This window comes from Petromyzon marinus, chromosome 11 (assembly GCF_048934315.1).
Source record: "Petromyzon marinus isolate PM22_M1 ecotype Great Lakes invasive population chromosome 11, UKy_Petmar_22M1.pri1.0, whole genome shotgun sequence".
Taxonomy (NCBI): domain Eukaryota; kingdom Metazoa; phylum Chordata; class Hyperoartia; order Petromyzontiformes; family Petromyzontidae; genus Petromyzon; species Petromyzon marinus.
Genome location: NC_133677.1, coordinates 6,626,850 through 6,650,620, shown reverse-complemented (window position 1 = coordinate 6,650,620; position 23,771 = coordinate 6,626,850). Strand labels below are relative to the sequence as shown.

At 50.2% G+C, this 23,771-nt stretch overlaps 1 protein-coding gene across 1 annotated transcript in view; it reads right to left on the bottom strand.

Moving 5' to 3' along the window:
* C11H5orf24 (chromosome 11 C5orf24 homolog) overlaps window positions 1-23,771 on the bottom strand; it is a 29,865-nt gene that overhangs the window by 2,055 nt on the left and 4,039 nt on the right. The window contains exons 3-5 of the mRNA XM_032952179.2: window positions 22,020-22,204; window positions 2,165-2,400; window positions 1,508-1,682 (exon numbers count right to left, since the gene is read on the bottom strand). Coding sequence (XP_032808070.1) covers window positions 1,508-1,682; window positions 2,165-2,400; window positions 22,020-22,204 — 596 coding nt within the window. The remainder of the gene's footprint in view (window positions 1-1,507; window positions 1,683-2,164; window positions 2,401-22,019; window positions 22,205-23,771) is intronic.

Below are 23,771 nucleotides of genomic sequence, written 5' to 3'. Positions count from 1 at the left end.
GATTTGTGAAGGCTAGGAGCATAGACATGAGAGCATACACATATTTCAGTGCAATTAATTTTAAACTTCGTGGGGGGCTAATGAAACCAGTCAGTTTGCAAGGTTGACTTGGTACAAAATAGGGTACACACTACTAATTTGTAGAAAAAAACAACCGTACAACTCTAAACAATTCAACACTATTTTAGTTTTGATTTGGTAAATATGAGCTCTGGCCTATACAAAAAATGCATATTATCAGCATTACAAGTTTTGCAACTTGTAGCAATCTTGGCAATTGCAGCTTCCAAAACAGAACCAAATTTGACTACGTAAGAGCCTATCCATATTCACATTTTCTTTACATGGAGACCTCTCGTGTTAAGAGCTACTTGAGTGCCATGGCAGCAGAACATTCCTTGGGCCAATACAGTCAAGTGTCCCAGTTGGTATAAAACATGTACAATTATGATAAGGGTTTTTTCCAGATTTTAAGCTTTCGTGACTGCAGGAATTAATATTCTTGGTTCTTTCAGTAAAGTCACGTAGTTAGAAATAAAATAAAACATATCACGATGTTTCAATTGCAACACAAGCGGTCGTCATCATCCTTTTTGCCTGATGACGACTGATTGTGTTGCGATCGAAACGTGATTTGTTTTATTTTATTTCTAACTATGTGACTTTACCGAAAGAACCAAAGAGTATAGGTTTGTTTCCCTTTTTCTGGCAACAAAACTGAAACCTTTTTACGAGGAATCATGTTTACATTAACCACAATACCTGCGGTCAGAATGCAAAAAATATGATAATATATGTGTTGTCTTTGAAATTGATTGGTCCACACCAGAGACAGCTTTTCTTAGAGCCTAGTCTCATACGGTGTTCGACCAGATGACACCAAAACGCGCACAACTCAAAGGCAATGCACTATCAGAGTAATGAGGGCTCGGGGTAAGCATTTACATCATGAGGTCTCCTTTGCCAGTAACAAAATATAACATGTTTTTTCCCCTTTTTTCTGGCAACAAAACTGAAACCGTTTTGGTACTGGCAAAAGAGGCCTCATGATGTACAATTATGCTAAATGAACAAATGTATTGTTTACCTATGTAGAATGGGGTTGAAGGCAGACCTTGAATGTATAATCTGTTTTAATAGCTTAAGGTAATCCGTTTACTTGCCAACTGATTCACGGACTCTCAGACAAGAAACATAACTAATTACACCAGTGTGTGTGTAAAAGCTGAAAATGAGCACGGCTCATCTACAACCAGGATAATTTGACTATAGATTATTCAAGTTTCATTTATTAGGTATAACCCTGTGAGCCATGTGGCTCTTGAGTCAGGTGCAACTGCAACAAACAAAATATGAACAGAGAAACATCTTAAAGTGACGACGCGCAACAGAAACATCCTGGATAAACCAGAAAATCTTTACAGAAAAAAAACACCCTATTACAACGCTGTGTGCAAAAATCCCAATTCATAGCTAGATTCATAGCTAGATGTATGGCAACTTGTACCAAGTGATGATGAGGAGGTCGTCCAGGGCTGGTCCTGTATCCGGCAGCCTTGGTGGTTCCAGGTGGGCGGCCAGTGCTGGTTCTGTAGCCTGCTGCCTTGGTGGTGCCAGGTGGGCGTCCTGTGCTTGTCCTAAAGCCCGCAGCTTTGGTGGTGCCAGCAGGACGGCCTCGCTTTCTGGTTAACAAATAACAAACCCAGCTCATACCTTGTGGCATATTGCATTGCCAAGATCATGGCTTCTATTTACTTCCTGGAAATGTATGCCTTATGTATTTTCTACTTCAGAGATTAAAGGTAGAATACAATCAGCATATTAATTCATATATTTGCACTGCCCTCAACTATATTTGGGTTAATCTGAATTTAGGTTTCCCAAATTACCCTTTCACACCCGTAATTTGAACAACCCTTTGACAAAAGTCATGGCTACATAGCCAGTGGATCAATTACATGAATCACTCATTTCTAAGAGCGTCTTGCTAAATACATCGCAATGTAAAGCACACTTTTGATTGAAAACGAAATCAATTCTAAGCTGTCACTAAGAATCGCCATGGAGGTCCAGTATCTCTTTTGTAAGTCAGACTCTTTTCGAGACAAATACAGTAAACCCGTCAAGGGCATATACACAAACAAAAAAAGGGGTGACCACTTACTTGGGTGTGGCTGTGGGAGATGTAGACTTCTTGGGAGTGCGAGCCTTTTTCCCAAGTGGAGTCTGTGGCTGTGGCTGGTGTTGGTGATGTTGCTGAAGCAGCGATGGCGGCGGTGGCATTAGACCAAAGTCCCCGTTCTCTGGTTGGTAAGCGCTGGCAGCCATCAACCCAACCTGCTCCGGCACCGACAGCCGGGACCCATTCTCTAGGCCAAAGTCCCCCAGGAACCCCGCCATCTATACAACGTTTGCAGGTGTTGAGGGGGGGGAGGGACAGCAGGGTTTGGCAAAGTGGGAGAGGTAGGGTTTAGAATGGGAGAGAAACGAGTGGAGATGAATACGTTATTGTAAACAAACTAAACATTTATTTAACCAGGTAAAGCCCACTGAGCTATATTATTTTTTTGCAGAAGATTCCTAGCCACAAATGATGAGTTAAACCAAGTGGTTTATCATGCGGGGATTAAAAAAAAATGTATAGCAGCCAAATACTCTAAACGCGTGTTGTTTCAAATATGTGGAGGGGAAAAACCGGAGGACCCGGAGAAAAATGCACGCGACCACGGGGAGAACGTGTTAACTCCAAAATATACAGCGCGTTAGAGTCGGGATGGAACCTACGACTTCTTGCATACCAGGCTGGGGAGATAACGTCTCACCACGTCTCACCACCGCGTCCCATTACAAACCAGTGACTTCAACTACGCTTCCTGCACGCATCCGAATAGTATAATCTTGGATTTTTTTTTTAAACCCTTGTTGAGATGTCGCGTACAAAGTCACGCCTGGACAGTTCAGTTGACTTGGTAACACTGAAACGAATTGCAGGATGCATAATGCAGTGCAGTATACTCAAAACAAAATTGTACACTGCAAGAGCACATTGCAGACCCGTCTCCAACTACTACAGACCACATTTTACAATAAAGTAAAACGCTCGACAAGACATAAATCTAAATATCAAATGAGTCACCCACCATGCCTGACAGCAGAAAGCTACAAGGGGCTACACGTTTTGGACGAGGTGACTAAGGGGAACGAGTTCTTTCCTTTAAAGTGTACATTTAATAGATTTCCCTTTATTCTAAAGGGCTATTTCTCGAAACATTTGCAGTTTATGTTATAGGCCGGTGCCGAATTGGGATTTTGATCTGTGCACGTGCACGACTGCTATCGGAAACCATTAACGTCCTACGCCATGTATACAACACAGTGCACACTGAAGGAGTGCAACACGTAAACGCAGCATTCAAACATGCGTCCAGGACTAAGAAAACGAACACATTTAATGCACTTCCTGCCAATGCTACATATATGTTGCTCCACAGTACAGTGCTGAACGTTACGGAATACAACATGCACGTATTGGTAGCAGCACGCCTCCTGCAATACCCGTCACGAACAGATGACTTTGATCGCAAACCTCTTCGTCACTCACTAGAAAATAATAACAACCTTCAATGGAATTAGCTGAGGCAGTAAAATAACAGAACGTCGCAAACACAAAAGAGTCTCCAGTCGACACGAGTACGACCTCAGAGCGTAGGCCTCGGACACACGGTGTCGCTGCTTTAAAGAAATGTGTACAACACAAAAAAAAACCTCCACCACCCCCACCACCACAGTTGAATCATTAATAATTTAAAAAGTCGTCCATTTGCACTCTGCTCGTTGTTGTATATCGCCGTTACCTTAACCCCGTCGGTCATTAAATCGCGCTAAACGGAATTAAAGTTAAGAGCCACAGGCTGAGAACTTGCGAGGCCGCCTCAGCCTTGACCAGGCCCCGCGCCAAAAAAACAACACCAACCCCTCTCCGCGTTAGGCGCTGGCGCCTCCTCCTCCTCCTGCTCGCGAATCATTAATTTCGCCAATTCCCGTCATTAAAAACGGAGGGGGGGTAGGTTACAAAACCGGTTTCCGACAGAGGCGCGCTGGGGGGGGGGGGGACACAAACGACGCCTCCTGAAGCTGCACTTTTACCGCGACAAACCCCCCCAACAAACACACGCACGCGGTTCCAACAAGGGGTGTAATGATTTACGCGTCTTGTCGAGGCGAGACAGCGCGGGCCCCAGGCCTCGACAAGGAGGCCTACGATTTTGCTTGCGGCCGCCGCCGCCGCAACGACTTTGCGATCGTCAACTACAACAACGACGACGACATTGGGCGATTATTAAAAAAAACCACAACGCTTCCCCCCGGGAGACTACGGAGCGGACGACGATGAAATCGGGCCGAAAAATGCGTTTGTTAATAAGAGGAATAATAATAATTAAACACGAGGGAAAAAAATCCACCCCCACCACCACCACCGCATGCAGTCTCCACCTTCCCCGATCGCCACCAACGCCCCCTTCACGACGCCTCCCCCCCCCAACACCGCCGGCGTTGACGATCGTCGCAGCAGCCTCCTCCTCCTCCTCTGCCGTACCGTCTCATTCCGTGCACGTCTCTTTATCGAACGCGATACCCGCGTGGCGTCCTCGATATAACCACGTTAACGCAGCCGCCACGGGCAGTGCTTGAAAGGGTGCGCGGGGAGGGATGTGTGTGTGTGTGAGTGAGAGAGGAGCAAAGGAGGTGGTGGTTTGCGGGGTGGGGGGAAAGAGAAGAAGGAAGAGGTGGAGAAGGAGGAGGAGGAGAAGGAGGCTGCAACACACAAACGCGAGCGCCGCGGTGTCCAGGCCGGGGGAGTGAAGCAGCAGCAGCAGCAGCAGCTCAAGGCGGGGAGTCTCTCTCCTCTCTCTCTCCTCTCTCTCTCTCTCCCCCTCTCTGCCGTGTCCACGTCTTCCTCTCCTCCTCCTCCTCCACCCCTCCACCACCACCTCCTTGTCTTCTCTCTCTCTATGCCCGTGGTAATTTCTCGTCTCGCTTTGCTCCCCCCCACACACACACACACACCCCAACTTTGCCTCTCGCAACGTCTTCACCGTCCCCTCCCGGAGAACCCTTTTTTTGTCCCTTCTTATATATATTTATTTTTTTACCTGGGGGTTCTTAAAAGGCGCCGGGAGGAGAAAGGGGGGGGGGGGGTGTCCCGCAATGGTTACAAAGCGTGCGAGCGTCGGAAGCGAGAGCGGCTGAGTGCGGGAGGGGAGAGGGAGGGGAGAGGGAGGGGAGCGGGCGAGAGGCCAACGGGGAGGCGGTGGGGGGTGGGGAATGGCAGAGGAGGGGCGGTGGTGGAGCTGTCTCCCCCCTCCCACTCTCCTCCCGTGTGTGTGTGTGGTGTAGGTGGTGTGTGTGTGTGGTATAGGTGGTGTGTGTGTGGTATAGGTGGTGTGGTATAGGTGGTGTGTGGGTGGTGTGTATGGTGTAGGTGGTGTGTATGGTGTAGGTGGTGTGTGTGTATGGTGTAGGTGGTGTGTGTGTGGTGTAGGTGGTGTGTGTAGTGTAGGTGGTTTGTGGTGTAGGTGGGGTGTATGTGTGTGGGGTAGGTGGTGTGTGTGCTGTAGGTGGTGTGTGTGTGGCGTAGGTGGTGTGTGTGTGGTGTAGGTGGGGGCGTGGTATCGGTGGGGTGTGTGTGTGGTGTAGGTGGGGTGTGTGTTGTAGGTGGTGTAGCTGGTGTGTGTGTGTGGTGTGTGTGTGTGGTGTAGGTGGTGTGTGTGGTGTAGGTGGTGTGTGTGTAAGTGGTGTCGGTGGTGTGTGTGTGTGGTAGAGGGTGTGGATTGTGTGTGTGGTGTAGGTGGTGTCTGTGGTGTAGGTGGTGTGTGTTGTAGGTGGGGTGTGTGTGGTGTAGGTGGGGTGTGTGTAGTGTAGGTGGTTTGTGGTGTAGGTGTGTGTGGTGTAGGTGGTTTGTGGTATAGATGGGGTGTGTGTAGTGTAGGTGGTTTGTGGTGGAGGTGTGTGTGTGGGGTAGGTGGGGGTGTGTGTGTGCTGTAGGTGGGGTGCGTGGTATCAGTGGGGTGTGTGTGGTGTAGGTGGGGTGTGTGTGGTGTAGGTGGTGTGTGTAGTGTAGGTGGTTTGTGTAGGTGGGGGTGTGTGTGTGTGTGGTGTAGGTGGGGGTGTGTGTGTGCTGTAGGTGGGGTGTGTGTGTTGTAGGTGGTGTGTGTGTGTGGTGTGGGTGGTGTGTATGGTGTAAGTCGAGTGTGTGGTGTACGTGGTGTGTATGTGGTGTGTGCGGTGTAGGTGGTGTGTGTGGGGTTTAGGTGGTGTGTGTGTGTGTATGGTGTAGGTGGTGTGTGAAGGTAGGTGGTTTGTGGTGTAGGTGGGGTGTGTGTGTGTGGTGTAGGTGGTGTGTGTGTGGGGTAGGTGGTGTGTGTGTGTGGTGTAGGTGGTGTGTGTGTGGTGTAGGTGGGGTGTGTGTGGTGTAGGTGGTGTAGCTGGTGTGGGTGGTGTGGTGTGTGTGTGGTGTAGGTGGTGTGTGGGTGGTGTGTGGTGTATGGTGTAGGTGGTGTGTGGTGTAGGTGGTGTGTGTGTGTGGTGTAGGTGGGGGTTTGTGTGTGTTTGTGGTGTAGGTGGGGGAGTGTGTGCTGTAGGTGGGGTGTTTGTGTTGTAGGTGGTGTGTGTGTGTGTGGTGTGGGTGGTGTGTATGGTGTAAGTCGAGTGTGTGCTGTACGTGGTGTGTGCGGATGTAGGTGGTGTGTGTGCGGTGTAGGTGGTGTGTGTGGTGTAGGTGGTGTGTGTGTGGTGTAGATGGTGTGTGTAGTGTAGGTGGTTTGTGGTGTAAGTGGGGGGTGTGTGGTGTAGGTGGGGTGTATGTGTGTGGGGTAGGTGGGGTGTGTGGGGTAGGTGGTGTGTGTGCTGTAGGTGCTGTGTGTGTGTGGTGTAGGCGGGGTGTGTGTGGTGTAGGTGGTGTAGCTGGTGTGGGTGGTGTGGTGGGTGTCTGGTGTAGGTGGTGTGTGTGTGGTGTAGGTGGTGTGTGTGTAAGTGGTGTCAGTGGTGTGTGTGTGGTGAAGGTGGTGTGCATTGTGTGTGTGGTGTAGGTGTAGTGTAAGTGGTGTGTGGTGTCGGTGGGGTGTGTGTGTGGTAGATGGTGTGGATTGTGCGTGTGGTGTGTGTGGTGTAGGTGGTGTGTGTAGTGTAGGTGGTTTGTGGTGTAGGTGGGGGGTGTGTGGTGTAAGTGGTTTGTGGTGGTGTAGGTGGGGTGTATGTGTGTGGTGTAGGTGGTGTGTGTGTGTGGTGTGTGTGTGTGGTGTAGGTGGTGTGTGTGTGTGGTGTAGGTGGTGTGTATGTGTGGTGTAGGTGGTGTGTATGTGTGGTGTAGGTGGTGTGTATGTGTGGTGTAGATGGTGTGTATGTGTGGTGTAGGTGGTGTGTGTGGTGTAGGTGGTGTGTTGTAGGTGGTGTGTATGGTGTAAGTCGAGTGTGGTGTGTATGTGGTGTGTGCGGTGTGTAGGTGTAGTGTAAGTGCTGTGAGTGGTGTATGTGTAGTGTAAGTGGTGTTTTTGTGTGGTGTGTGTGGTGAAGGTGGTGTGCATTGTGTGTGTGGTGTCGGTGGTGTGTGTGTGGTAGATGGTGTTATTTGTGTGTGTGTGGTGTAGGTTGTTTGTGGTGTAGGTAGGGTGTGTGGGGTGTAGGTGGTTTGTGGTGTGTGTGTGGTGTACGTGGGGGTGTGTGTGTGTGGTGTAGGTGGGGGTGTGTGTGGTGTAGGTGGGGGTGTGTGTGTGGTGTAGGTGGTGTGTGTAGTGTAGGTGGTTTGTGGTGTGTGTGGTGTAGGTGGGTGTGTGTGTGTGTGTGGTGTAGGTGGCTGTGTATGTGTGGTGTAGGTGGTGGTGTGTGTGGTGTAGGTGGGTGTGTGTGGTGTAGGTGGGGGTGTGTGTGTGGTGTAGGTGGGGGTGTGTGTGTGGTGTAGGTGGGGTGTGTGTGTGTTGTGTAGGTGGTGTGTATGGTGTAAGTCGAGTGTGTGGTGTACGTGGGGTGTATGTGGTGTGTGCGGTGTAGGTGGTGTGTGTGTGGTGTAGGTGGTGTGTGTATGGTGTAGGTGGTGTGTGTATGGTGTAGGTGGTGTGTGTGTAGGTGGTGTGTGTAGTGTAGGTGGTTTGTGGTGTAGGTGGGGGGGGGGTAGGTGGGGTGTATGAATGTGGGGTAGGTGGTGTGTGTGCTGTAGGTGGTGTGTGTGTGGTGGTGTAGGCGGGGTGTGTGGCGTAGGTGGTGCGTGTAGGTGGTGTGTGTGTGGTGTAGGTGGTGCGTGGTGTAGATGGTGTGTTTGTGGTGTAGGTGGTGTGTGTGGTGTTGGTAGTGTGTGTGGTGTAGGTGGTGTGTGTAGTGTAGGTGGTGTGTGTAGTGTAGAGGGGGTGTGTGTGTGGTGTAGGTGGGGGTGTGTGTGTGCTGTAGTGGGGGGTGTGTGTGCTCTAGGTGGGGTGCGTGGTGTAGGTGGGGTGTGTGTGTTGTAGGTGGTGTGTATGGTGTAAGTCGAGTGTGTGGTGTACGTGGTGTGTATGTGGTGTGTGTGGTGTAGGTGGTGTGTGGGTATGGTGTAGGTGGTGTGTGTGTGTGGGTGGTGTAGGTGGTGTGTGTGTGGTGTCGGTGGTGTGTGTAGTGTAAGTGGTGTGTGGGTGGTGTGTCTAGTGTAGGTGGTTTGTGGTGTGTGTGGTGTAGGTGGGGTGTGTGTGGTGTAGGTGGTGTGTGGTGTAGGTGGGGTGTGTGTAGTGTAAGTGGTTTGTGGTGTAGGTGGGGTGTGTGGTGTAGGTGGGGATGTGTGTGCTGTAGGTGGTGTGTGTAGTGTAGGTGGTTTGTGGTGTAGGTGGGGGTGTGGTGTAGGTAGGGGTGTGTGTGTGCTGTAGGTGGGGTGCGTGGTGTAGGTGGGGTGTGTGTGTTGTAGGTGGTGTTTGTGTGTGGTGTGGGTGGTGTGTATGGTGTAAGTCGAGTGTGTGGTGTACGTGGTGTGTGCGGTGTAGGTGGTGTGTGTGTATGGTGTAGGTGGTGTGTGGGTGGTGTAGGTGGTGTGTGTAGTGTAGGTGGTTTGTGGTGTAGGTGGGGTGTATGTGTGTGGGGTAGGTGGTGTGTGTGCTGTAGGTGGTGTGTGTGTGGCGTAGGTGGTGTGTGTGTGGTGTAGGTGGGGGCGTGGTATCGGTGGGGTGTGTGTGTGGTGTAGGTGGGGTGTGTGTTGTAGGTGGTGTAGCTGGTGTGTGTGTGTGGTGTGTGTGTGTGGTGTAGGTGGTGTGTGTGGTGTAGGTGGTGTGTGTGTAAGTGGTGTCGGTGGTGTGTGTGTGTGGTAGAGGGTGTGGATTGTGTGTGTGGTGTAGGTGGTGTCTGTGGTGTAGGTGGTGTGTGTTGTAGGTGGGGTGTGTGTGGTGTAGGTGGGGTGTGTGTAGTGTAGGTGGTTTGTGGTGTAGGTGTGTGTGGTGTAGGTGGTTTGTGGTATAGGTGGGGTGTGTGTAGTGTAGGTGGTTTGTGGTGGAGGTGTGTGTGTGGGGTAGGTGGGTGTGTGTGTGTGCTGTAGGTGGGGTGCGTGGTATCAGTGGGGTGTGTGTGGTGTAGGTGGGGTGTGTGTGGTGTAGGTGGTGTGTGTAGTGTAGGTGGTTTGTGTAGGTGGGGGTGTGTGTGTGTGTGGTGTAGGTGGGGGTGTGTGTGTGCTGTAGGTGGGGTGTGTGTGTTGTAGGTGGTGTGTGTGTGTGGTGTGGGTGGTGTGTATGGTGTAAGTCGAGTGTGTGGTGTACGTGGTGTGTATGTGGTGTGTGCGGTGTAGGTGGTGTGTGTGGGGTTTAGGTGGTGTGTGTGTGTGTATGGTGTAGGTGGTGTGTGAAGGTAGGTGGTTTGTGGTGTAGGTGGGGTGTGTGTGTGTGGTGTAGGTGGTGTGTGTGTGGGGTAGGTGGTGTGTGTGTGTGGTGTAGGTGGTGTGTGTGTGGTGTAGGTGGGGTGTGTGTGGTGTAGGTGGTGTAGCTGGTGTGGGTGGTGTGGTGTGTGTGTGGTGTAGGTGGTGTGTGGGTGGTGTGTGGTGTATGGTGTAGGTGGTGTGTGGTGTAGGTGGTGTGTGTGTGTGGTGTAGGTGGGGGTTTGTGTGTGTTTGTGGTGTAGGTGGGGGAGTGTGTGCTGTAGGTGGGGTGTTTGTGTTGTAGGTGGTGTGTGTGTGTGTGGTGTGGGTGGTGTGTATGGTGTAAGTCGAGTGTGTGCTGTACGTGGTGTGTGCGGATGTAGGTGGTGTGTGTGCGGTGTAGGTGGTGTGTGTGGTGTAGGTGGTGTGTGTGTGGTGTAGATGGTGTGTGTAGTGTAGGTGGTTTGTGGTGTAAGTGGGGGGTGTGTGGTGTAGGTGGGGTGTATGTGTGTGGGGTAGGTGGGGTGTGTGGGGTAGGTGGTGTGTGTGGGGTAGGTGGTGTGTGTGCTGTAGGTGCTGTGTGTGTGTGTGGTGTAGGCGGGGTGTGTGTGGTGTAGGTGGTGTAGCTGGTGTGGGTGGTGTGGTGGGTGTCTGGTGTAGGTGGTGTGTGTGTGGTGTAGGTGGTGTGTGTGTAAGTGGTGTCAGTGGTGTGTGTGTGGTGAAGGTGGTGTGCATTGTGTGTGTGGTGTAGTGTAAGTGGTGTGTGGTGTCGGTGGGGTGTGTGTGTGGTAGATGGTGTGGATTGTGCGTGTGGTGTGTGTGGTGTAGGTGGTGTGTGTAGTGTAGGTGGTTTGTGGTGTAGGTGGGGGGTGTGTGGTGTAAGTGGTTTGTGGTGGTGTAGGTGGGGTGTATGTGTGTGGTGTAGGTGGTGTGTGTGTGTGGTGTAGGTGGTGTGTGTGTGTGGTGTAGGTGGTGTGTGTGGTGTACGTGGTGTGTGTGTGTGGTGTAGGTGGTGTGTGTGTGTGGTGTAGGTGGTGTGTGTGCTGTAGGTGGGGTGCGTAGTGTAGGTGGGGTGTGTGTGTGGTGTGGGTGGTGTGTATGGTGTAAGTCGAGTGTGTGGTGTACGTGGTGTGTATGTGGTGTGTGCGGTGTAGGTGGTGTGTGTGGTGTAGGTGGTGTGTGTGTATGGTGTAGGTGGTGTGTGGGTGTAGGTGGTGTGTGTAGTGTAGGTGGTTTGTGGTGTAGGTGGGGGGTGTGTGGTGTAGGTGGGGTGTATGTGTGTGGGGTAGGTGGTGTGTGTGCTGTAGGTGGTGTGTGTGTGTGTGGTGTAGGTGGGGTGTGGCGTAGGTGGTGTGTGTGTGGTGTAGGTGGTGTGTGTGTGTGGTGTAGGTGGGGTGCGTGGTATCGGTGGGGTGTGTGTGTGGTGTAGGTGGGGTGTGTGTTGTAGGTGGTGTAGCTGGTGTGGGTGGTGTGGTGTGTGTGTGGTGTAGGTGGTGTGTGGGTGGTGTGTGGTGTAGGTGGTGTGTGTGGTGTAGGTGGTGTGTGTGTAAGTGGTGTCGGTGGTGTGTGTGTGTGGTAGATGGTGTGGATTGTGTGTGTGGTGTAGGTGGTGTCTGTGTGGTGTAGGTGGTGTGTGTTGTAGGTGGGGTGTGTGTGGTGTAGGTGGTTTGTGGAGTAGGTGGGATGTGTGTAGTGTAGGTGGTTTGTGGTGTAGGTGTGTGTGTGTGGTGTAGGTGGTTTGTGGTATAGGTGGGGTGTGTGTGGTGTAGGTGGGGTGTGGTGTAGGTGGGGTGTGTGTAGTGTAGGTGGTTTGTGGTGGAGGTGTGTGTGTGGTGTAGGTGGGGGTGTGTGTGTGCTGTAGGTGGGGTACGTGGTATCAGTGGGGTGTGTGTGGTGTAGGTGGGGTGTGTGTGGTGTAGGTGGTGTGTGTGGTGTAGGTGGGGTGTGTAGTGTAGGTGGTTTGTGGTGTAGGTGGGGTGTATGTGTGTGGTGTGGGGTAGGTGGTGTGTGTGGGGTAGGTGGTGTGTGTGGGGTAGGTGGTATGTGTGCTGTAGGTGGTGTGTGTGTGTGGTGTAGGTGGGGTGTGTGTGGTGTAGGTGGTGTAGCTGGTGTGGGTTGTGTGGTGTGTGTGTGGTGTAGGTGGTGTGTGGGTGGTGTGTGGTGTATGGTGTAGGTGGTGTGTTGTGTAGGTGGTGTGTGTGTGTGGTGTAGGTGGGGGTGTGTGTGTGTTTGTGGTGTAGGTGGGGGTGTGTGTGCTGTAGGTGGGGTGTTTGTGTTGTAGGTGGTGTGTGTGTGTGGTGTGGGTGGTGTGTATGGTGTAAGTCGAGTGTGTGCTGTACGTGGTGTGTATGTGGTGTGTGCGGATGTAGGTGGTGTGTGTGCGGTGTAGGTGGTGTGTGTGGTGTAGGTGGTGTGTGTGTGTGGTGTAGGTGGTGTGTGTAGTGTAGGTGGTTTGTGGTGTAAGTGGGGGGTGTGTGGTGTAGGTGGGGTGTATGTGTGTGGGGTAGGTGGGGTGTGTGGGGTAGGTGGGGTGTGTGGGGTAGGTGGTGTGTGTGCTGTAGGTCCTGTGTGTGTGTGTGGTGTAGGCGGGGTGTGTGTGGTGTAGGTGGTGTAGCTGGTGTGGGTGGTGTGGTGGGTGTGTGGTGTAGGTGGTGTGTGGTGTAGGTGGTGTGTCTGGTGTAGGTGGTGTGTGTGTAAGTGGTGTCAGTGGTGTGTGTGTGTGGTGAAGGTGGTGTGGATTGTGTGTATGGTGTAGGTGTAGTGTAAGTGGTGTGTGGTGTCGGTGGTGTGTGTGTGTGGTAGATGGTGTGGATTGTGTGTGTGGTGTGTGTGGTGTAGGTGGTGTGTGTAGTGTAGGTGGTTTGTGGGGTAGTTGGGGGGCGTGTGGTGTAAGTGGTGTGTGGTGGTGTAGGTGGGGTGTGTGTGTGTGGTGTAGGTGGTGTGTGTGTGGTGTGTGTGTGTGGTGTAGCTGGTGTGTGTGTGTGGTGTAGCTGGTGTGTGTGTGTGGTGTAGGTGGTGTGTGTGTGGTGTAGGTGGTGTGTGTGTGTGGTGTAGGTGGTGTGTGTGTGTGGTGTAGGTGGTGTGTGTGGTGTAGGTAGTGTGTGTGTGTGGTGTAGGTGGTGTGTGTGGTGTAGGTGGTACGTGTGCGTGTGGTGTAGGTGGTGTGTGTGTAGTGTAGGTGGTACTTGTGCGTGTGGTGTAGGTGGTGTGTGTGTAGTGGAGGTGTTTTGTGTGTGTGTGGTGGTGTAGGTGGGGGTGTGTGGTGTAGGTGGGGTGTGTGTGTGGGGTAGGTGGGGTGTGTGGGGTAGGTGGGGTGTGTGGGGTAGGTGGGGTCAACTCCCTCAAATGAATACCTGGTGCGGTGTGTAAACATCGCCACTGGGGAGACAAAGGCGGTCGGGTGTGGCGCTGGTCACCCACCCCCTCGTGTACTGTTCCGGCCTTTATAGGTGCTCGCGAACAGCACTTGCCCCTACAGTCTGTTAAAGCTATACGGGGGCTCTTTGTCTTTGTAGGTGGGGTGTGTGTGTGGTGTAGGTGTGTGGAGGTGGGTGTGTGTGTTGTGTATGTGGTGTGTGCGGTGTAGGTGGTGTGTGTGTGGTGTAGGTGGTGTGTGTAGTGTAGGTGGTTTGTCGTGTAGGTGGGGGTGTGTGTGTGGTGTACGTGGGGGTGTGTGTGTGTGCTGTAGGTCGGGTGCGTGGTGTAGGTGGGGTGTGTGTGTTGTAGGTGGTGTGGTGTGGATTGTGTGTATGGTGTGTGTGGTGTAGGTGTAGTGTAAGTGGTGTGTGTGGTGTCGGTGTTGTGGATCGTGTGTGTGGTGTAGGTGTAGTGTAAGTGGTGTGTGGTGTAGGTGGTGTGTGGTGTAGGTGGTGTGTGGTGTAGGTGGCGTGTGTGGTGTAGGTGGTTTGTGGTGTAGGTGGGGTGTGTGTGTGTGGTGTACGTGGGGTGTGTGGCGTAGGTGGTCTGTGTAGGTGGGTTGTGTGGCATAGGTGGGGTGTGTGGCGTAGGTGGGGTGTGTGGCGTAGGTGAGGTGTGTGTGGCATAGGTGGTGTGTGTAGGTGGTGTGTGTGTAGTGTAGGTGTTTTGTGTGTGTGTGGTGGTGTAGGTGGGGGGGTGTGTGGTGTAGGTACGGTGTATGTGTGTGGGGAGCGGTAGTGTAGCGGTTAGCGCGCTGCGCTACGAACCCGGTAACCCGGGTTCGATTTCCGCTCACGGCCAACACCAGTGACGATTATCTGAACCGGTCCTGGGCCTCCCCTAGGTCGATTCAGCCTCAAATGAGTACCTAGTGCAGTGTGTAAACATCGCCACTGGGGAGACAAATGCGGTCGGGTGTGGCGCTGGCCAGCCACCCCCTCGTGTACCGTTCCGGCCTTTATAGGTACTCGCTCACAGCACTTGCCCCTACAGTCTGTTAAAGCTATACGGGGGGTTTTTTTATCTTTGTAGGTGGGGTGTGTGTGTGGTGTAGGTGTGTGTGGTGGTGTAGTTAGGGTGTGTGTGGTGTAGGTGGTGTGTGTGGTGTAGGTGGTGTGTGTGGTGAAAAGTCCGGCAAAACAACCCCCTACCTCCTCGTGGTGCCGTACGGGCAACGCTTTCGTGGACAGTGCCATGGGGGGAGGGCCAATTCCGATTGGCCTTTCCCCTCGGGGCATTTGTAGCCACCACAGCGGCTAAATGGGGGCTCTGGACGGGTGCGAGTGGCTGGTAACCCCTCCACCTTCAATAAATTACCACTAAACCACGTCTAAAATATCTAATTAATAAGCTTGTGCCGGAGGCCCCGGGGGGACAGGCGTCTGTGACGTCTTCTGGCCAAACCCCATTTGGTGAAGCCAGGAGATTGAATCTATACCCTCAGGGCTCCTCCAGAAACAACAAAAAGCCACTTCGGATGGCCACGTGGAATGTTCGAATGCTCACTGCGGAGGAGAGGCTGCCACTCCTCTGTCGGGAGCTGGACCGGTACCGCCTGGATCTCTGTGGCATTCAGGAGGTCCGGTGGACCGGTTCTGGCTCCTGCCACCATGAAGGGTGGACAGTCCTCTACTCGGGGCAGGAGACTGCCAAACAACAGGGAGTTGCTCTTTTTCTGAACAAAAGAATGAAGGGGGCATGGGAGCGTGGCGGTGAGGTGTGGGAAGCTGTAAGCCCCAGGCTACTTTGGGCTCGCCTTCCCATGAACCGGAGGCGAGGAGTGGTGGTCGTGGTTACTTATGCCCCCACCGAAGACGAACATCCGTGGAGGGATGCAGGCAAGGCCGATGTGTCAGATGCCTTCTATGACCTCCTGTCACAGGTGCTGGCTAAAGTGGCCCCTCGGGATAGAATCATCTTGTTGGGTGACTTCAATGGCCGAGTTGGTCATGATGCTGGCACCTGGTCTGGAGTGATTGGAAGGCATGGACCAGATCAGCTCAATAACAACGATAGGAGGCTGCTAGATTGTTGTGCAGCCCATGGGCATGTAATTACCAACACGCTGTTCAGGCATCGGCGCATCATCGCTTGCGGCTGGGGTTGGCATCATCCCCCACTCCTCCAGATGTCGAGGGTAAATGGGCGATGTTTAGGACTGTGACTCATGCAGCTGCAATGGCTGTTTTGGGTGAGCAGTCCAGACCTCCCCAGAGACCCTGGCTAATCGTCTACAGCATCCCACGTCAGAGAATGAGGAGGCTTACCGCAGCCTTCGCTCGGAGGTTCGGAGAGCCGTGAGGCGCTGCAAGGATGGGTGGTGGTCGTGGGTTGCTGTGGAGATGGAGTCTGCCTCAATGGCCCGCGATCACAAATCCCTATTAAACGCCATCAAAAAAGTAACCTGCATCGCCACACCTATTACCATCATTAGGGGAAAAAAACGGTGATCCAATCCCTGACCCCCAGGAACAGGTTTGGAGATTTCCTGAGCATTTCTGTGAAGTCCTGGGCGGGGGGGAATACCTCGACATGGGAAACATCGTGGGACAAAGTGGGGACGACCCTGCGGATGCTGCAGTGCCTTAAATATTTGAAGAAGTCACCCCCTGTGAGTGGCTGGCTGAGGTGCTATCTGTTGAGGAAGTCCTAAAGGCGATCCAGAGTCTGAGACCAGGAAAGGCACCGGGCAGAGATGATCTCCCTAGCGAAATTCTGAGGGAGGGTGACATTTTGTGCACAGACTGCCCTAGATGATATCATAACAGTCTGGACCACTGGATGGGTTCCGCAGTACTGGAAGGATGCCCTGGTGGTCCCCCTCTTTAAGAAGGGAGACTGCACAGACTGTAACAACTACAGGGACATATCACTCCTAAGTGTGCCAGGAAAGATCCTGGCAAGGATTATTCAACATCGCCTTGCTAGGCACGCTGAGGAGAGGCTTGCGGAGCCTCAATGTGGTTTCAGGAAAGGGCGGTCCTGCACGGATGCCATATTTTCTGTCCGTCTGCTACAGCAGAGGTGTAGAGAATTCCAACAAGACCTACATCTCTGCTTTATTGACCTGGTCAAGGCCTATGATACCATCAGTAGGCCTGGGCTCTGGGTTGTTTTTCGTGCTTTCGGAGTCCCTGACCCTCTGCTCACGATCATTAAGGTCCTTCATGATGGTGAGCGGGCCCGGGTAAAACTACGTGGCCGGGAGTCGGAGCCATTCGCTGTACACCTTGGGGTGCGACAGGGATGTCCTCTGGCTCCCACATTATTTAACATCTATTTTGACCACGTAGTTCGTGAGGTCCTTCAAAAGCTGTACCGGAGGAATTTCCATCTGGTACAGATATAATGGGAGGCTGATCAATGCCCGGGTGCGGTCAAGGCTCCCTATCGCTCAACCATGCTATATATGCCGATAATCTGGTAATCGCTGCTTATTCAGAGGAGGAGTTGGAGGCGCTGCTGCTAAACCTGGAGCTTGCCACTAAGAGGTGAGGCCTTACCATCAGCCCCACGAAAACTAAGCACCTGCCAGGGTATTTTGTAAACATCAGACACTCCACCCCCACAACTCCCAATTGTTGATGGGGCAGTTGTGGAGAGAGTGGAGAGTTTCGCATATCTGGGCAGTGTGCTTATGACCGGCTCCGGACTAACAGCAGAGGTCTCACTCCGAATCAGTCGAGCGGTATTATCTTTTCATCGGTTGCGTAACGCTGTGTGGAAGCTACCTGGTCTGTCGCTCCGCATGAAGCTTCAGGTCTTCTCGGCCACAGTCATTCCCTCTCTTCTCTACGCTTGCGAAACGTGGACCCCCCTAATGGAACATCTTCGCTGGTTAGAAACATTTAGGCTAGCCTGCCTACGATCCATCCTGGGTGTTACCAGGCTGGATTGTGTGAGGAGCTCACAAATCCTTTAAAGATCTGGGCAAGGTCACATCGGTGAGCTCCTCCAACAGGCAAGGCTGCGTTGGCTGGGTCATGTAGCCCGCATGCCCAGCCACCGCATGCCGAAACAGCTTTTGTTCGGCCGGATCGAGGGGGCTAAACGGGCGCGGCACGGGCTAGAGAAGAGATTGAGTGATGTTGTACAGAAGGATGTGGAGCTGAGTGGACTTGCCGATGACTGGTACCAGCGGTGTCAAGATTGGCCTCTGGAGGAGGCTCGTGAAGGATGCTACTGGGCAGTTGGAGGCAGTTGCCCTCCAACAACAACGGAGGGCGGAGGAGCCATGCTCACAACAACGAGCGGAGCGCCGGGTGGCTAAAGCACAGCAGGTTGGCACAGTAGGGGGCACAGGTGGTGCATCAGCAAGTCATCTCAGTCATCTTAGTCAGTCGACCCGTGGCACTTGGGTCTGCCCCGTGACCTCCTGCCAGCGGGCGTTCGACACTTCACGTGGCCTCAAGGTGCACATGGCCTGGCACAAGCGTCGTGGTGACATCACTGCCACTTAGTGGCGAATGGCAGTTGTTGTGTGGTGGTGCAGGAGGGGTGTGTGTGGGTAGTGGAGTAGGTAGGGTGAATGTGTGGTGTGTGTGGGGTGTAGGTGGTGTGTAGGTGGTATGTGGTGTGTGTGTGATGGGAGTGGTCGTGTAGTGGTTAGCGCTACACTGCGCTATGAACCCGGCGACACGGGTTCGATTCCCGCTCACGGCCAACACCAGTGACGATTACCTTAACCGGTCCCGGGGCTCCCCTAGGTCGACTCAGCCTCAAATGAGTACCTGGTGCGGTGTGTAAACATTGCCACTAGGGAGACAAAGGCGGTCGGGCGTGGTGCTGGGCACCCACCCCCTCGTGTACCATTACGGCCTTCATAGGTGCTCGCTAACAGCACTTGCCCTTACAGTCTGTTAAAGCTATATGGGGGATCTTTGTCTGTGTGTGTGTGTGTCGGGAGCGGTATTGTAGCGGTTAGCGCGCTGCGCTATGAACCCAGCAACCCGAGTTCGATTCCAGCTCACGGCCAACTCGGGTGACGATTATCTGAACCGGTCCTCGGGCCTCACCGAGGTCGCCTCAAATGAGTATCTGGTGTGGTGCGTAAACATCGTGACTGGGGAGACAAAGGCGACCGGGAGTGCGTGGTGCTAGCCACCCCACCCCCTCGTGTGCTCTTCCGGCCTTCATAGGTGCTCGCTAACATCACTTGGCCGAACAGTCTGTTCAGGCTATACAGGGGGATCTTTGTCTTTGTGGTCTGTGTGTGTTGCACTACAACAGCAGAGTATTTATACTGGAGAAATCCGATGAGCTGTAAAGCTCTTTTTTTGTTTAACAGATGTTCCGTTAGAGGTGGGTAAGAACGTTTCATACACTTACAACAGACAATACAAAAAAGAACACGACAGTTTGTACAAAGTACAAAGGCAAACAAATTGTCCAAAAATATACTACGAACCCGACTCTCCGAGTTAGACTCCCGCTCACGGCCAACACCAGTGACGATTATTTGAACCGGTCCTGAGCGTCCCCTAGGCCATCTCGGCTTCAAATGAGTAGCTAGTGCTATGGTGTTAAACATCGCCACTAGGGAGACAAAGGCTGCCGAGCGTGGTGTTAGTGTGCCGTACCGGCCTTCATAGGTGCTCGCTAACAGCACTTGCCCCACCAGTCTATTACAGGCTATATGAGGATCTTTGTCTTTATGTCAACGTTCTTAAGCCCTCTTTTTATATACCGACCTTGATGTTTTACTCAATCATTGAACATATTTTGTTGATTTTGTTTGTTGTTTTAATTTATGTTTCTGGGTGTTTGTTCTACATATTTATTTGCAGGTTTGTGTCATGGTTTTTGGCTTTCTTTTAAAATTTCGGATTTGGATTTTTAGGTGTTTTTTGCATTTAGTTTTCCATATTTTTAGCTGTTTGTGTTTTTGTAATGTTTAATCTGGCTTTTTAATGGGTTGTTTTGTTTATTTGATGATAGGCTCATATCGATTTTTCAAATGATTCACAATTACAGCACACGCAGTGTAATTTTTTAAAATTTAAATTCAATCGCTAGACTTCTCAACTACATATTTTTCCGTATGCCGAATTGGGATTAAGTAAAATACATTTGTTGCTTTAATGTAAGCTGCACATGTTTTTTATTCTTAAATGTTGACTAATGAATTGTGTTCTGTGCAATTCTTGCACATGGCAGCAAAAAGTTCGGAAGCTAAAATGCAAAAGTCGAGGTCTCGTGAGGGTTTCAGCTATTCCTCCTATGACACCACTTCGAGTACAGCATATACCATCTTATTTGTTTTTTTTTCTGCTTACTTTTCCAAATGAAAAATAATTACGTTTTGTAACCATTGTCAGCGCTATCCTTATTTCATGAGGGGTTTGCTCTGTGTAGGTCAAAGTTATTGTTTTTTTTCATCTTTTAAGTGTGCTTTTAACTGTGCTTGCTCAACTATTTTAACAAGTGTTAACTCCCATTATTACCGTACAGTACTGTTTTTTAAATTTCACTATTTTATCTTCTTTATGCCACTATTGATACTTCTTTAATTTCTTCCTTAATTTCGCTATTATTGTTAATTCACATTTATAAGAACAAATACTTTAAATTATACCGCTCGATACAGCTGCAAATGGAAAGCTATTTTAAGTAATTACTGATATAACGGAAATAATCATTTCAACTTTGTAACGTGCTGCACGGTATCCGCTCACTCTCGTAGAGAGAGAGAATGACTCAAAGAGGCATGAGGAGAAACCACAGACAAGGAGAAGGCAGCCATGCAGCCAGGCAGTGAGCTGGTGCCAACCACTGCCCAAGATCTGCGGCCTTCTATATACAGTACAGTATTCCCTCGCTATTCACGAACTTGCTATCCGCGATTTTGGCTCCCCATGAATCGCATTATGGAACTCTACACGACTGCATTGAGAGAGAGAGAGTGATCAAGTGTTTAGAGAGATAGAGTGATGTGAGAGAATGTGATGCGAGGGATGTGAGGTGAGAAAGTGATGAGATAATTTTCAGATATTTAAACGCTTATGTATGTATTTAAGGTAATTTATTTTAAAAAAATATTATCTAGAACGTATCCCTCACAAATAATGAGGGAATACTGCATTGAGGTGTTACATCTGGGAGGAAACTGGGGCACCCAGAGAAACCCGCGTGTGCGAGGGGAGAAACACTTTATATCCCATACCGACCGAACAGATGGAGTCCACATTTGTTGTACCGCCTTCGCCTGGCAAGCCAGGGTGACACCTCCATGCCCACGGGAAGGGAGATTCACAACATTTGTGCAATCCACCAACCCTCGCCTCCACACGACTGGGTTATAGGTGTGTACCACCATTGCCCGGCTACAAAAATACATATTTATTTCAATGCATTATCGTTTACTCATCGAGGTTACATTTTAAATATCTCAATTATGTGACACTAACTCTCAAGCATGGTCCAACATTGTAGGAGCACAAATAAAATGTGACCAGTGTAATGTATTTGAATGTTGTGCGTAGGTTTGCTTTCGGTGTACGTGTGCTGTGCATAAAGTAAACTTGCAGAAAATATTGCACCATCATGAGCAGCCATTTTCAATCAACTGCTGGACAAAGGCATCCTGCTGATGCAAATGAGTAGATTCTCGTGCACCGACAATAATTTTAATCTCAATTATCCTACTTTTAATCACGTCTCATATTTGGTTATTTCATCATTGGCCTTCCCCTTACGCATCAATATGACACTGCATTTGTCAATTGATTGATATCTCCTCAATCAACATCAAATGAAAGTCCACGTGTGTTGTTTTTGTTACAACATATATCTTGAAATGATGTTCTTATATCTGTGGGTGTCCTTTGAGGTATCCCAGGCTTGCTTGTGACTTGCAACACTTTGTGGATTTGCAATATTTGCATTGTGAGTGAGCACGTTCATAACCATCACTTGATGGAGACACATTAAATTTACTTCATCTTCACAGGTACAAAATTAATAAATAACTCGGTCCTCCAACAACAAATCAACTTGTCGACCACAGTGTGTGCAGTTTCACGTAAATAATCATTTTGGCACTGCACCATGTTATCTAGCAAAACAATGTGCAGCATTTGTAAATTCATTCTATGGTAGGAAGCAATTTGTAAAATAGGAAAATGCTCTTCTGCCCACAGTTTGTAAGCGAGGACAACAAGGCTCTGGATAGATTGAAGACACCCATCTAAGCATGCAGCATGGGAACCGAGGTAAAAAAAAATGGTAAGAACATGATTAAAATTCCCATTACATGATTATTCTCCCACTAACATTCACAAATCTGCTCATCCTGGCGTAATTGAGCAAAGCGCTAATGATTCCTTATACCACACATTCTATTTCATATAACATGAAAACAGTACAGTATTAAAACTCTACCAAGACGATCTTTTTCATGATATTTGAACCTAGAAATTTGAATGTGGGTTTTTATCGCCATTATTTTACTGTATTTTCAAGAGTCATATATGCACCTCTGATTAGCATGGTTGGCTACGTATGGTGCGAAATAAGTTATACATACATACATGGATACAGTATATTTAGGAATGTTTGCCATATTTGTTTGGCATGATGTCCGACTCCTGAATAAGCTCCCAGTGCGTGGAACAAAATGTCAGACTTTGTGTACAACGACGTGCAGTACAACTAGAAAACGCATCGGGGGAACTGTACAGCACAACCGCAAAAACGTGTGTGCAGTAAATAAAATGGCGCTTGCGAACAGTGGGTGGGAGCTCACCTGGACATGGCGATGGGAGAAAAATACTTCTGATCGGTGGTGCGAGCCATCCTTCCTCACACCAACAGCATCGGTGGCTGTGGGCAGTGCGACGGTGGTGGAAGTGGTGGTGGTGGCGGTGGCAGCGGTGGCAGCATCAGGCCAAGGGGGGATGCGCTGCAGGGCATCTATCCAGCTCGTTGCACCTGGAGCAATATGGTTGTGCGGATTCATAAGATGTGCTTGAGAAACCTACCACCCGACCAACTCTACACGTTCAGTTTATTTCATGCTCAGAGAGACAAGTTAATACGTGGATTCATTGTGGAATTTGTATACAATTACATACACAGTATGTATGAATGTGAAAGCTTAGCGCTCTCTGCACGGCAAGTGCTAGTGAGGTAAGGGTGGCTGTGCTATGGGTGTTGGCACTGCCGTGTCCCAGTGTGCTGTGTTTAATAGGCGTTTGCTAACACTACTTGAAAAGGTGCAAAATTTTATGGGCTGCAGGCCATGTGATAACTATAGGCTGGTGGGCTGCAGCTTGCTGCTACGAGTGTTCATATTCCCAGCCGCCTCACTTGTGTTCAACCTGTATGTGTGTTAAATGCCATGAATTGCATTTAACACACATACTTTTCGAAATGTGGTTTCCAGTTTGAATGTGGTGTTCTGGCCCGAATAGGTATGGGGTGGTACTTATCTCCTGTTGTAAGCTTTGAACTTTTGTGAAATTTCCACATTCCTTTGGCAGAGGCGAGTTTATCCATAGGACAATCACTGTCGACCTCCCACCACATAGTGCTTGATTAATTAACTCCAGGGGGATGATGTGCCAAGTAAATTTCCAATAGGGAATTGAAATCATAACGTTCCAGTTGCTTTAACTGCTGTGCCTTTTAACTATACTATTGTACACACGTATTTTTTTATTTACATACTCTGCAGTGTATAACACACTTGAGTTCAAACAGGGCATGTTGCCATTGAAGCGCAATTTTGGGGAAATATATATGACTGCTGGTTTGTATGCCCGCAATCAATGCCCTTTGGGAATAGGAAATATAAGTAGTCCTAAATGCTCAGATGTCATTGCTGCCACATCAAATTAATTGGCATCTTAGACCCTATTCACTTTACTCTTGTACCTGCACCTGGGCAAAAAAAGCATGGAGATGTACACACTTGGAATTACAGCGAGATACATAAAGAGAAACATGGATTGGAGCACAAAAACAAGTTCCGGACATTGTATTGGCTTAAGAAAAGGCAGTACACGTTGCGAGAAGGGATGATGGCCGGTGGTCGAGACTAATGATGGTGTGGCAGACAAAGGAGTGAATATGCTCAATTTGTTTGCAGGAACTAGAGGGTTTGTTACATCTTGAGACCATAACAGATGGTGACAGATTGTTGGAGACCTTCATCCAGTAGTGGATTGATCTTGGCTGATGATGACCTGCACCCTGGAAATATACAGACTCCAGCTACTCACTATAGAGAAATGAGCTTGTTTAAATGTTTTCATTGGAAATTTAAGTCATTGTCACTTTTGTTATTTATATATGCAGTCTATACAGTCAAAGAGTATTTGACACGTTGACACGTATGGGTCACATTTGACCATGCTCAATTATAGTCATGACAATCAAACCACAAGATAATCTGTGGTCCCTTGATTTGAGCTATGAGTAGCAGGGAGCAGGAGGGCAATACTGTGAAGATGGGTCCAGTGGTTAAGGTTGCCCAGGGCTTAATTTTAGCCGGAGC